This window comes from Alexandromys fortis, unplaced genomic scaffold, assembly GCF_014885135.2.
Source record: "Alexandromys fortis isolate MF-2015 unplaced genomic scaffold, M_Fortis_MF-2015_v1.1 scaffold_7, whole genome shotgun sequence".
Lineage (NCBI taxonomy): Eukaryota > Metazoa > Chordata > Mammalia > Rodentia > Cricetidae > Alexandromys > Alexandromys fortis.
In genome coordinates, this window is record NW_026067920.1 from 7,840,626 (window position 1) to 7,853,139 (window position 12,514).

At 52.7% G+C, this 12,514-nt stretch overlaps 1 protein-coding gene across 2 annotated transcripts in view; it reads right to left on the reverse strand.

Moving 5' to 3' along the window:
• Window positions 1-7,093: 7,093 nt before the first annotated feature.
• Window positions 7,094-12,514, reverse strand: part of Kremen1 (kringle containing transmembrane protein 1) — a 69,349-nt gene continuing 63,928 nt past the window's right edge. For both annotated transcript variants that reach the window (XM_050141215.1, XM_050141216.1), the window contains exon 9: window positions 7,094-10,493. In XM_050141215.1, the coding sequence (XP_049997172.1) occupies window positions 10,325-10,493 (169 nt within the window). In that variant the 3' untranslated portion in view covers window positions 7,094-10,324. The remainder of the gene's footprint in view (window positions 10,494-12,514) is intronic.

The window sequence follows — 12,514 nt, forward strand, 5'->3', positions numbered from 1 at the left end:
ATATATGACTGGGCATGGTGTGGTATGTGCCTTTAATCCCAGCACTCGGGAGGCCAAGGCAGGTTGATGTCTGTGACTTGGAGGCCAGTCTGGTCTACAGAGCAAGTTCCAGTGCACAGAGAAACCCTGTCTTGAAAACAAACAACAAAAAACAAAGCATAAAAGGCACAGGCCAGTGACTGAGATGCTCTGGTTTATGCACTAACAGGGTCTTGCTATGTAGCACAGACTGGGTTTGAACTCACAACCCTCTTAGCATCCTGGCTGTAGGGATTTCTGGTGCACTACCATATGTAGTTGGTGTTTAACTAAACACCAACTTAATTTATTTTATAAATGGGTGAGTGGAGTCTGGGAACTAGGGGCAGCAGAGCCTGCTTCGAGCCTTGGTCCGGTCATGTTTCTCTGGTAGGAAACCCTTGGTTTCCTTGGCAAAGGAAGGTCATTTGGCCAAAGTCACCTGCACACAGTGTGACATTGAGCCCTGCACGCTGATGCTTTTTGCAGCCCCACTTTGTAGACCCTGTGTCCCCAAATATTACACGATTCAAACTGGGAGTGTTTCTGGGAGCAAGAGTCCAAAGCCTTAGCAAATAAATAAGGCAGTTGAGAGGGAGAAGGATCCTGTGGCAAATCCCGGCCAACCAAGACGACCCTCCTTGCCTCAGTCTTGAGCAGAAGAAAGGCAAATTCCTCACAGACTGAGGGGTCTCTACGAGGGAAGGAAATGATTTTAACCCAGGGGTTGGCTGGGAGACTCTGAGGCGGGGTCCAGCTCGTGGGTATGAGTGGAGGGAAACAAAGGCTTGCTGAGGGTGGCAAACTGGTTATAATTAAAAGAACCTGGGATCTGGAAAACACTGCGAGGGCGGCCAGCTGTCCTGGATCCGGGCTTCTTCCTTGGAGCTGGGGGTGGGGCAGGAACAGACAACCCCAGAAGCCAGCTGCCTTCCCTGCTGGGCAGACCAAACTGAGGGAGGAGGATGGGGAGGATGTGTCTGTGTGTGTATGTGTGTGTGTGTATGTGTGCGCGTGTGTCCATCCCGGCCTGGCCAGCTGCCTTCCCCTGCTGGGCAGACCAGACTGAGGGAGGAAGAGGATGGTGTGTGTGTGTGTGCCTGTGTGTGTGTGTGTGTGTGTGTGTGTGCGTGTATGACTGTGTTGTGTGTGTCTGTCCCCGCCCGGCCAGTCCCTTCTGTCTCCCCACCATCGTTCCTTCCCCTTTCCCACAATCCAGACTCGTCCATGGTGTCCCTCAGAAAAGCAAGCTGGCTGGAGGAAGACTCAAGACCGGATTCTAGTGCTTCACAGATGAGTTATTTAAACTCTGAACCATGTTTTTTCCATTGGAGTAAGGACATAAACAAGATTTACTCCATGTCGTTGCTGTGGGGCCTAAGAAGGTAGTGGAGAGCAGGGCTTGAGGGCAAGCGAAGGCCTGAGGGCCGGCATCTGCTATCTCAGTCCCTGAGAAAGGCTTTCACACGGTTTTCCTTGTTGGGGGTGGGAATCAAGAGACTATATTATGACGTCATCCACGTTTTGTAAAATTGGTTGCTCTTTAAAAACTTTTTTGCCAGGTACTGATGGCGCACGCCTTTAGTCCCAGCACTTGGGAGGTGGAGGCAGGCCTTTGTAAGTTCGAGGTCAGCCTGGTCTACAGAGGGAGTTCCTAGATGGCCAGGGCTACACGGTGAGACCCTGTCTCAAAAACCAGCCAAACAAACTACTGAACAGCAGGCCAGCAAGTGGACTCAGGAGGTAAAAGTAGAAAACAAGCAAACTTGTACGGGACTGCAAGTTGCTGACACAAGCATTGGCCCTGTCGGGGACCACCCCGACGGCTTAGTTCCGGGGTGAGTAGGCTCAGAGGGAAGGTAAAGCCTTCCTCGGGTAGGGAGCAAATGTTGACACTGTGCACGGAAAATGTTCATGTAGCTTTCTCCACCTGGGTGTCCATGCCCCGGAGACTGTCCCCCTGCTGAGATTAGCTGGACCTGCCTCCTTGTTCATCTGTAAGTAATAACAGGAGTAAGCCTCCTCCTTGTCCAGCTGTATATGATAACCCTGCCCCTTTTTCAAATGCATGGGATAAACACGCTGAGCTGGGTTGCCCGGCTTTTCCAGCAGAGCCCAGTCTATCGGATCCCAGCTTTTCTGTGCCCATGTGTTGGTGTCTTCATTCCCTTGGCAGCCCTAGTCACAGCTCTGGGACCCAAGCTGTGCAGGGCGAGGCAAATGAAAGCATTTGTCATGAAAGCCCGGAGCCCTGGATTCAAGGCCCAGAATCCATATAAAAGTGGGGGAACGAAACAGAGCCGTCTGCTGATCTCCACATCTGAGCTGTAGCGTATGCGCCATCCCTAGCCCCCGCAATAATAAATGCTTCTTAAATCTTGAAATATATTAAATAATGAAATGTTTAGTATTTGAGTATTTAGTCAAAAGCTTGCCAAGCCCTGTGTGTTAACAGTTTGTAAGATGGATCCGTGATCACTACCATTGCTGCTGTTACCCAGTTTGTCATGGCTTCCTGAGGAGATAAGTCACAAGCCTGAAGTCTACGGAGGGCTTCCTGATGTCTGGACCTCCAGAGTTGTCATACAAAATTCTGTGGCTAGCATCATTGGGGGGAAGGGGCTGTGCACACTCATCTGATTCTTTAGAAAACATATATATGGATGTTTTGCTTGCATGTGTGTCTATGCACCACATGTGTGCACGTGTGTCTGCTGGAGCTGAAGTTACAGATGTGGGTGCCTGGAACTGAACCTTTCCTTGTCCCAGGCGAATGTGCCCACCCTTCCTGGGCTGTCTGGAGACAGCTATGATGAACTTTTAGGAACTCCTCTGCTCAGCAAGGGGTGGGGCTCCAGTTCTGGACCTGTGGACCGTGGGCACAGCATCCTGGCTGCGATGTCCACCGCTTGAACCCTTCTCTGAGACTGCTGCGTTTCCTCTTGTTAATCTGCTTGTGCAACCAGGGGCTTTTTCCAGCTAAGAACCTGTAGGGTTCCTGCCAGGCATCCTCCCTACAGTGACATCATCTTTAACCCCTTGTAGATCCCTGATGTACTCCGTGGTGGCCAAGGAAGGCAGAGCAACCTGGAAGTCCAACTACTTCCAGCTTTTGGATGACAACTCAAAATGTCACTGTGGGAGCAGAGTTTGGGCTCCAGGCAGACCTGCATGTCCCTTTGAGGGAAGGCTGAGGTACCAGCAGGAAAGAACGCCGGGGTGTGCGAGGCCACCGGGAACGTCTGGAAACCAACTCAGCTGTGGAGGAACCTGCCACATAGCCAGAGGACATGGGCTTTGTGTTCACAAGGTCGGGGACCTGCTGCTGGCCAATAATGTGCCATCTGCAGCCCATGCTGGTGCCATCACCCCATGTATGGTCACTCTGTGACCCCAAAACACTGGCCTGTGGTCTGAGAAGGCTTCTTTCTCCCGGGCTTTAGGCCTCACCACTAAGATCCCCAGGGTACACTGACACTCAGCAAGATGTGCAGCTGGCAAAGACCAGAGGCGAAGGAGGCGGGGCCAGTGAAGCCACACTGCTGAACTCAGAGAAGAGCTTCCCTTCTCCTTTGGGCTGGTCATCCAGCAGGTGTTTGACACAGGGCTTGACATCACAGAGCAGATTCTACACTCACTTCCTGGAGGGCATTCACGGGTTGCCAGTGTTTGTAGACTGGCTACCCAATCATTGCCTCAGAACCACAATGGATACAAGTGGGTTCCGGCTTTGCCGACACGGAGGACACCTTCCCACCTGCTGAAAAGGTTCAGGTCCCAGTGGCGGCTGCCACCACTGCCATTCCTGCTATTGCTGTTGCCTAAGTCAAGGAAGCATAGGAGAATCAGACAGGGATGTGGATTTAGTCTCTTCCCCAAAGAAGCCAATTCAGTCAGCTTTCTATGAGAAGCGTGGAGACAAAGGCTTACTTTTCTTTAAAAAAAAAATTTCTATAGGGGACAGTTCCAAGGCAGGATGGATGATCCTTAGCATCCCACCTCAGACCTCAAGGGACACTTGTCAATGGAAAATGGCTGTTCTAGTGGCTGGTGGACTTTGGTTTGAATTGAAATCTTTGTTTTTTCTGGATCAGCATAAGAAGGCCTCAAGCTTGTAGGTCATCTTGACCAGCGCCGAAATGTCAAACAAACAAACAAACGAAGGCTCTAGTGATTTCTGTGCAGTGCTTGGCACAATGTCAGTGCCACAGTAAGCACCTCAGAGCGGGAGTTATTGGTGCATTGTGATTAGCCCCGGCGTGTCCAGTGGCTTCCCTCAGCTCGTGAAAGCCCTTAACATGCTGCCCCTGTATCTGGCTAACTTGGAAGTCTAAATACTCCTTGTAGCCTCTGCCACTTAACGAGATATAATCACATGATCAGCACAAGAAGTGGGCCCTGGCCCTGCTTTGTTGGGTGACTGGGACAAATAATGGTAGCTGCTCTGCTGTTGGCCACGAGCAAAGAGGATTCTGAGCTTTGTTTCTGCAGTCTGTGTAATTTAGACCTTTCTGTGATCTCCCGAGGGCCTCTTAGCTCCAATTTCCTTTTCTTCTAAAGTCCCCAGCCCAGTCCCCACAGAGCTGACAGGTTCATTTCCCAGGCTGTCCTCGCAGCTGGCTGTCCTGAAGATGGGCTTCTATGTTCAACTACTGTCCACTCCCAGCAGCAGGGGTAGGCCCATGTAGTGAGAGCAGCTGGGGACCAGAAATGAGGACTTGCGGCTGCAGGACAGTGCTGCGGGACTTGAAGCTGAAGTATTCTATAGCTGGCATAGTCTATCCCCAAAGTGTCCCCTTCAGTGGAGCAAACACATACCCCTGTGGGGACCCAACACTGCCGCGGAGGAACAAAGGCCTCTCAGTTCTCTGAGCCCCGGAGTCTGCCTACAGCTTCAACACACATGGCCCACTTGGGAGAGGATATGGCCCCTGTGACTCACAGGCTTGGAGACAAGGTCACCTTTGTCCAGCCTTTCCCCTGCACGGGAAAAGCCTTTGACTGCAGGACAAAGGATGCAACTGGAGCCGCCCTGGTGATGGATCAGAGGCTGTGAGGATGTGGGACATGCCAGGTCAAGGTCAGGTGGCCCTAAACTCTATTCAGATGGGCATGGGGGTCTCTTCCTGTTGTCTCATAATCCAAAGAGGATTCTTTGGGCAGACCAGATGCACATTCTGGTCTCATTTATTACTATTATCCTGTTGCTGCCCAGTGCGTCTGAGATCTATCAGCAAGGCCGCCCATGTTCTCACCAACAATTTCCTGCCATTACAAACATATTCCCCATCACGGAAGGACAGCGGTGCTCGGCAAACAGAGGAAAGCTCAGAAAAGATAAAAGCCAGTTGTGGTGTGGTCACCACAAGGGTGTCAGAAATGTCCCCACTGGGGCAGAATCGGGGAGAGGGTACTGCCTGAAGAAGCCTCTGGGAACACCTGTTGTGTTGGTCATGTGTCTTCTTGCCACGCCCCTCTGTGCTGTGATGCATCTGGGCTGGGGGCCTTTGCAGCTGAGTAATAAACAACACCGTCTGATGGCAAAGAGGGGACTACAATTTGCACAGCTGGCGGTGCGAATAATTCCGTCCAGAGCTGATTGTGGTAAAGGTTCCCAAATGGCTGTAGTGGTGGTTAGACACAGTGGGCACGTCTTAGGGGAAGCTCATATGACAGGGCTGGACTGAGCTCAGACGCTGATGAACAGCCCACATCTCAGATGGTGGTGGGATTCTTTGGCTGGCCTGTACCCCCAAAAATCTGGCTAGGCCCAGGAGACTCGAGAGCTGGGCTCTTGAAGGAGCAGCAGACGTCCACAGGCAGGCTGGCTTTGCTGCCTGTGGGAAACTCCTGCACCACCTGAGTCCCTCTTTAGTCCGCTCACCTGCCTCCGTGTCTCAACACTACCCCCGCAGTTTTCTGGGCACCTCCTACACTTACCCAAGGATATTAGGGTATTAGCACGGAAGGAGCTCTTCAGACCAGAGCCACGCAGGGTCTCAGACCATCTGTCTAATGCCCAATAGTCCCGCCTTGATGGCCCACACTGCCATCAGAGGACTCGTGAGGGTTTTATCGCAGAGTGGCTCTTACTGCCCAGACACCAAGCTCACAGACCTGTTTTCTTAACCCGTAGGTATATTCTAGAACAAAAGCAACAGCTACCATTTAACTAATGATGCACAGTAGGCAATGACACATACAACCCACTGCACTGGACATAGAGGCCTCACGGTAAGAGGGGTTTGAACGTAACCTGAGCTCTCGAGCCAAGCATGTGCCCTGTCCTATGGGCAGAGTCAGCCTTTCCTGCTGGGGTGCAGGGTGGGGCTGACATCACTTGCCTGGATCTGTGTCTTTGGCTTCTCGTGTCGGTTTGCTCTTCACTCTAACCTGACTTCTCTGGACGTAAAGAGCGGTTCTTTCTAAGCCGGGAGCTGCTGCTCTGGCCGGAGCTCTTCTAAGTCTTCCTGCTTTGCCCTTCTGGCCCCAGTGGAGGGACAGAATCCTGGTCACTGACTACAGCTCTGTGCTCCAGCTACAACCCACACTGCCTCACCAGACTTCTTTCCTTGTCGGCATAAGATGGACCATGACAAAGGGTTGCTTTCTTAAGGAAAGGGCTGATAAGGGCATGGTAGTCCAGTTACTGGGGAGGCTGACACGGGAGGAACCTGAGCAGCACAGCAGAGAAAGACCTTATCTCACCCAAACCAACAACAGAGAGAAATGGGGGCAGACGGCAGAGAGGAGCACGGGTTATTCGGGGAGGCCGCCCTTCTTCCTGGGATAGGTACAGTCTCTCCATCGGGCATCTGTAATGGCTGCTTCCTGGCGGAGAAGGAGGTGGGTACACAGCGAGCAGGTTGAGGCTACCAGACAGCAGGTGGAGCTCATCTGGAGTCCCGGTCTTTGGAGCTCACTAGCTGTGCCACGGCTATGGCCAAGCAACGACAAGACCATGAAACCCAGAAACCACCAGGAGAGCCGGCCAGGGCCTGACCCAGCACCACACTCTTTGCTGTGGGCCGGCTCCTGGGATGCCCTGCACAAATGACAGCCTAGGGCCCACCACTGTTTCTACAACAATGAGAATATTTATTTTCTTCAAACAGTAAAAATAACATTTTTCTCTCTTTTGTAAAAGTTAAGTACCATCACATTCCATTTTCTTAAATAACAAAATCCTAAAAATATATATTAAATTGTATACAGTGTGTCACACTTCATTTTATACTTTAAAATACACGATGTTTCTGTTCTGTTCTCAACGTTGTATATTAAGAGCATATTTACAAATAAAGCCTTGTTGTCCAAAGTCAGATCCCTGCTGGAGGGAGAGTTTGGAAAGGGGAAGGTCTTGGTGCCATGAGGGTGGCAGGGATGGCAGCTCCCTGTGTTGGCAAGAAAGGATCCCTTGTATACTTCCCTCTGACGGGGGAGAATCACCTCCTACTGTCCCTCTGCCCACTCAGCCTCAGCCAGCGCACTCAGTTCCAACATGGCTCTGCTGGCCAACGCGGGTGGCTGGTGGGTCTGACAAGTCCCCCACCTCATACTACAGCAGCTAGGCTGAGAGCGGCCTGGGGGGAGGGTGAGGACAGAGGTTCCCAAGGCAGCACCCAAAGTGGACATCAAACTCCAAACAGGAGATTCCAACCCCCAGAGAAGCCCCACGGAGGGCTGTGGAGTGAGGAGCCCAATGTGGGCCCTGCAGATAGGCCGGCAGAGTTGGAAGGCCATCTGCTTCTAAGTGCTCTTGAAGGTTAAGTGGGGACTGTCCCCATGCTGGCAGCAGCTGGACAAGTCCTGCTGGTGTCAGGCCAGTGGCTGAGGAGGGTCAGGTGGGGTCCTGCCTGGGCTGACATTGGGACGTGGGCTGGCACCTGGCCCAGGCACATCCCATGGGCTGGCTCAGGGTCAGGACAGCGGTACCTGCCAGAGCTTTGATCTTTGAGAGCTTCTGGCTGAGGAATCTGCAGCAGGGGCTCATAGTTGGGGAAGTCAGAGGTCTGGTCACCTTGCCCACCCTAGGCAGCCGTAGCCCCATGCTGTGGGACGTGGGGAAGACACAGGCTTCTCCCTACTGTCTACTTTTCCAGCAGTGGGACCGCTGGGTCTAGCTGTGCCCACACCTAGGTCTCTGAGGGTCTCCGCAGTCTTTTGTGCTGCTCTCCTCCTCCGGCGATCTCCACCCGCCTCGACTCAAACACCCCTGCCCCCAGCACACTCAGCTTCGGGCTGCCCACCTCTCCGTGTTTCCCCCACTGGTACACAAGCCGCTGACAGACTCACAGTGTGCTATCATTGCTGGGGACCTGGCCCGGGCGATTCACAGCTTCCCACTGCCCCATGCTATGGTAAGGTGGGCTTGTGTTTCCTGGGGCTGGTCCCCAAGAGGAAGTGCATACTGGGGTGCTGGGCTGTGCCCGGGCCAGCAGCAAGGAGTGTGGGCACGTCCACTGCCCTTCCTGAGGACGGCAGTGAAGGGCAGCTGAGCTGTAGCTGCCACCACCGGGGCAGCTTCCTCCTTCCTGAGCCTGCGATGTGGAGAAGCAGGTGAGCGGTGGTGCCAGTGAGCAGAGCTAGACAAATGTCCTGGCCAGCTGAGCCTTCCCTGGAGAGCCCACATGGTGCTCTGTGACTTAACACTTGCTTTCCGAGGCTCCCACACACGCTATGAACAGCCTGGCCTGGAACCTGCTCCTGTCAGTCTATTTCCAGCGGTCCTTGTGCGTGGTCAGCCTGTCTTCAGACTGTGGCGCCTGCCGCTTTTCCAGATGACCCCCAGCAGCTCTGTACCCTGCAGGCCTCCCATGGGAGCTGGACAGCACCCCTGGCCCGCTGTAGAGTCACAGTTTCCCCCTCCAGTTGCCTCTCTATCCATCAGCTCTGGTCACTGCCTCTCCCTGAGGATGCTCCCCCATGGTCCCATATAGTCCTCTTACCTGGGAGCAGCCAGTTACTGACGGGCTGGCCAACCCTACAAGAGGCCTCAATGGCAGCGGCTTAGAGACGCAGGAGAGGTAAGTAGTGCTCCAGGAGGGCACCCAGGAGATCAGAGGCCCACAGCTCCAAAGCTCAAGTGCTGACAAGAGAGCGACCAGGGTCCCCTTCAGGGCACAGGTTGTTCCTCTCAGCTACTGCTGACCAAGGTCACTTCCAGATTGCAGGGCTTCTCCATCAGGGGTGGCCCTTCCTCTCACAACTGGCGGCACTGTAACTGGGACTCTAAATCTTTCAGCCTCTCCTGGAAAGATCTCCAGTTCCCAGGCTCTGCCTTTTCCTTTTGCCAGCTTCCGTAGTCTGCCTCCCTGTCTAAGGGGCAGAGTGACAGGACAAGACAAGAGCCCTTACCCTAACTACTCTGTCCCCCTGATAAGGGACAAAGGACATAGCTCTTGGTAGTTTGTGGTCTTCTTTTAAAATGGTAGACACCTCATGTAGGATCCACAGGTCTCTGTCTCATCACAGGATGCTGCCCACAGGCTATGCTACAGTTTCTCTCTCTCTCTCTTTTTTTTTTTTTTTTGGCAGTATTGGCATTGATCTTAGGGACTCGTGTATGCAAGGCAAGCTCTCTACCACTGAGCTACAGCCCCCACACTATGCTACAGCCTTTAAACTCCTTGTTTTGAACTCGAAGTTAGCTGAGAGGACAGAGGGACAGGCTGAGTTCAGATTCCACAGACCTGTGAACTGCTTGGGGGCCAGGCTAGGTAAGTCTAGTACACAAGCAGTTTACTGTGTCGCCCCATGGACAAACAGGTGGATATTTTGTGCTCAATCCCCAGGTTAGCCCTGCAGGCCTCTAGAAAGAAGACATCTAGTGTGACCCTGTTCTCAGTCCCCTCAGACTAGATGAGGCACATCTTAGTCGGCATCAGAGAGAACGTTGCAGGCCTGGACCAGGGCACTGGGCCTCTGTGCACTCTGAGGTGCTAACAGCTAGACGACCACATCTGGCAGGGAACCAGGCCAGCCTTCAAGAAAACCCGAGAATTTCTTCAGTCTGGCTCTGTTCCAAACTGTAAAGATCAGGGGAAACTGATCCATACACGGTCAAAATAGAAAATAAAAACGCATCACACATTAAACTACCCACCACCCAACAGTTGTCTAGAATCAGGTCCAGCTGTGTCCTGTCAACTCAGCCCCAGTCTTGGCAGAGCTGCAGGCCAGGGGCCGAGCTCCGAGTGTCCAGCCTAAATGCATGTGATGGAGGACTCCAGCCACTGCGCCCCTGCAGCAGGACCCCAGCAACCTTCAGCTCAGGAGCAGCCTCCTGTCTCAGTGTGGTGTGGCTTCAGTCACTCACAAGGGGGTTCCGGTCATCTTGTTGGCTCTGGCCCTTGAGCTTCTTCTTAAAGATGGAGATTGTAGTGGAAGGTTCATAGAAAATGGTCCAGATCTCCCCAGAAGCCCCTGATTGACGACAGTCCCTAAGGTCTCCCGAAGCAGGAACACGATGAGACCTGCCAAATGAAAATAATTTTTCAAGCAGATCTGAACAAAGCACTCAGATCATCACCTGAGAAGGCACCTGGACCTGGGAGGCGCAGCCTAGGGAGGACGCTGCTGCCTTAAAGATCAAGATCAAGGCTGGAAAGGCAGCACGCGCCGCTAATCCCAGCTCAGGAGGAAGCAGGAGGCGGATCTCTGTGAGTTTGAGGCCAGCCTAGTCTACAGAGTTCCAGGAGAGCCAGGGCTACACAGAGAAACTCTGTCTGGAAAAACAAAGAGTGAAGAATGAAATCTGGCCTGTGGGCATGGGCATCGAGGCAGGCCGCAGGGCACTCTCCTCATGGTAACGAGGGACTTTCTGTCAAAATAATTCAAAGCTGGAAAAGGCTGTTGGAGAGATTATGAATTAATTTTCAAATATTCTTCTTTTCTTCATCTTCTTCTCTCCCCACCCCATAAAACAATACTATCTACAAAGGCCACTTACTTAGAAGGCTGCCTATCTTAATCAGGTAGGGGACATTCTCAGTGTGAAGCAGAGAGCCCCGACTAACATCCCTATTCCTAGCCCGCCCTTCTCTTCACCTCCTGACAGGCAGGGAAACTGTGGAAGGTTCCAGGGTTAAGAGGAGTGAGGTGTGTGCTTTAGGGCTTCAGCCCTGCTATGAGACACTGGGTGCTGGAGCTAGTGCAGGGACACACAGATAGGATTTTCTAGAATGCAGATTATAACATTTAACACACCTAGTAGGTCCTTTGAAGGTGAAGGTTCTACATCAATGAGGTCAGCCTGTGCTGACACATCTAGTGTTTATTCCTTTTCATTATTCACTAACAACAACATTGCAATGGCACTGCTAGATATTGTGAGCAGTGCAGAGGTGCAGCGGAGTCTACACTGTGTGGAGAGCAGTGCAGAGGTGCAGCGGAGTCTACACTGTGTGGAGAGCAGTGCAGAGGTGCAGCGGAGTCTACACTGTGTGGAGAGCAGTGCAGAGGTGCAGCGGAGTCTACACTGTGTGGAGAGCAGTGCAGAGGTGCAGCGGAGTCTACACTGTGTGGAGAGCAGTGCAGAGGTGCAGCGGAGTCTACACTGTGTGGAGAGCAGTGCAGAGGTGCAGCGGAGTCTACACTGTGTGGAGAGCAGTGCAGAGGTGCAGCGGAGTCTACACTGTGTGGAGAGCAGTGCAGAGGTGCAGCGGAGTCTACACTGTGTGGAGAGCAGTGCAGAGGTGCAGCGGAGTCTACACTGTGTGGAGAGCAGTGCAGAGGTGCAGCGGAGTCTACACTGTGTGGAGAGCAGTGCAGAGGTGCAGCGGAGTCTACACTGTGTGGAGAGCAGTGCAGAGGTGCAGCGGAGTCTACACTGTGTGGAGAGCAGTGCAGAGGTGCAGCGGAGTCTACACTGTGTGGAGAGCAGTGCAGAGGTGCAGCGGAGTCTACACTGTGTGGAGAGCAGTGCAGAGGTGCAGCGGAGTCTACACTGTGTGGAGAGCAGTGCAGAGGTGCAGCGGAGTCTACACTGTGAGGAGAGCAGTGCAGAGGTGCACTGGAGTCTACACTGTGTGGAGAGACATTAGTTGTGTTCAGTTCTACATCATTTTACAAAAAGGCATTGAGAAGACTCAAGATTTGACACCCACATTATGTTCTGAAAATAAATCTCAACAGATATCAAGACATTTCCCCCCACATTTCCCTCTTTCTCTCTGCGTGTGTGTGTGTGTGTGTGTGTGTGTGTGTGTGTGTGTGTGTGTGTATATCTGTGTAAACGGTGAGCTCAGCCGACAACAGTAAGGACATTATTTCTGCTACAGAAGTCCAGAGAGGAGAGAGTCAGGTCACTAGTGTGGCCACAGCTGGCCTCCATGTGTAAATGTTTGCAGCAGAGGGCAAAGGAGGCCAGGAAGGGTGGCTCTTACTAGAACTCGGAGTTCAGGAAGGCCTTTAAGTGGGAACCAGAGGAAAGATAACTGGAGTCTATAGAAAGCACACAGACAGCACTCTCCTGGAAGGCAGAGCACACAGGGAA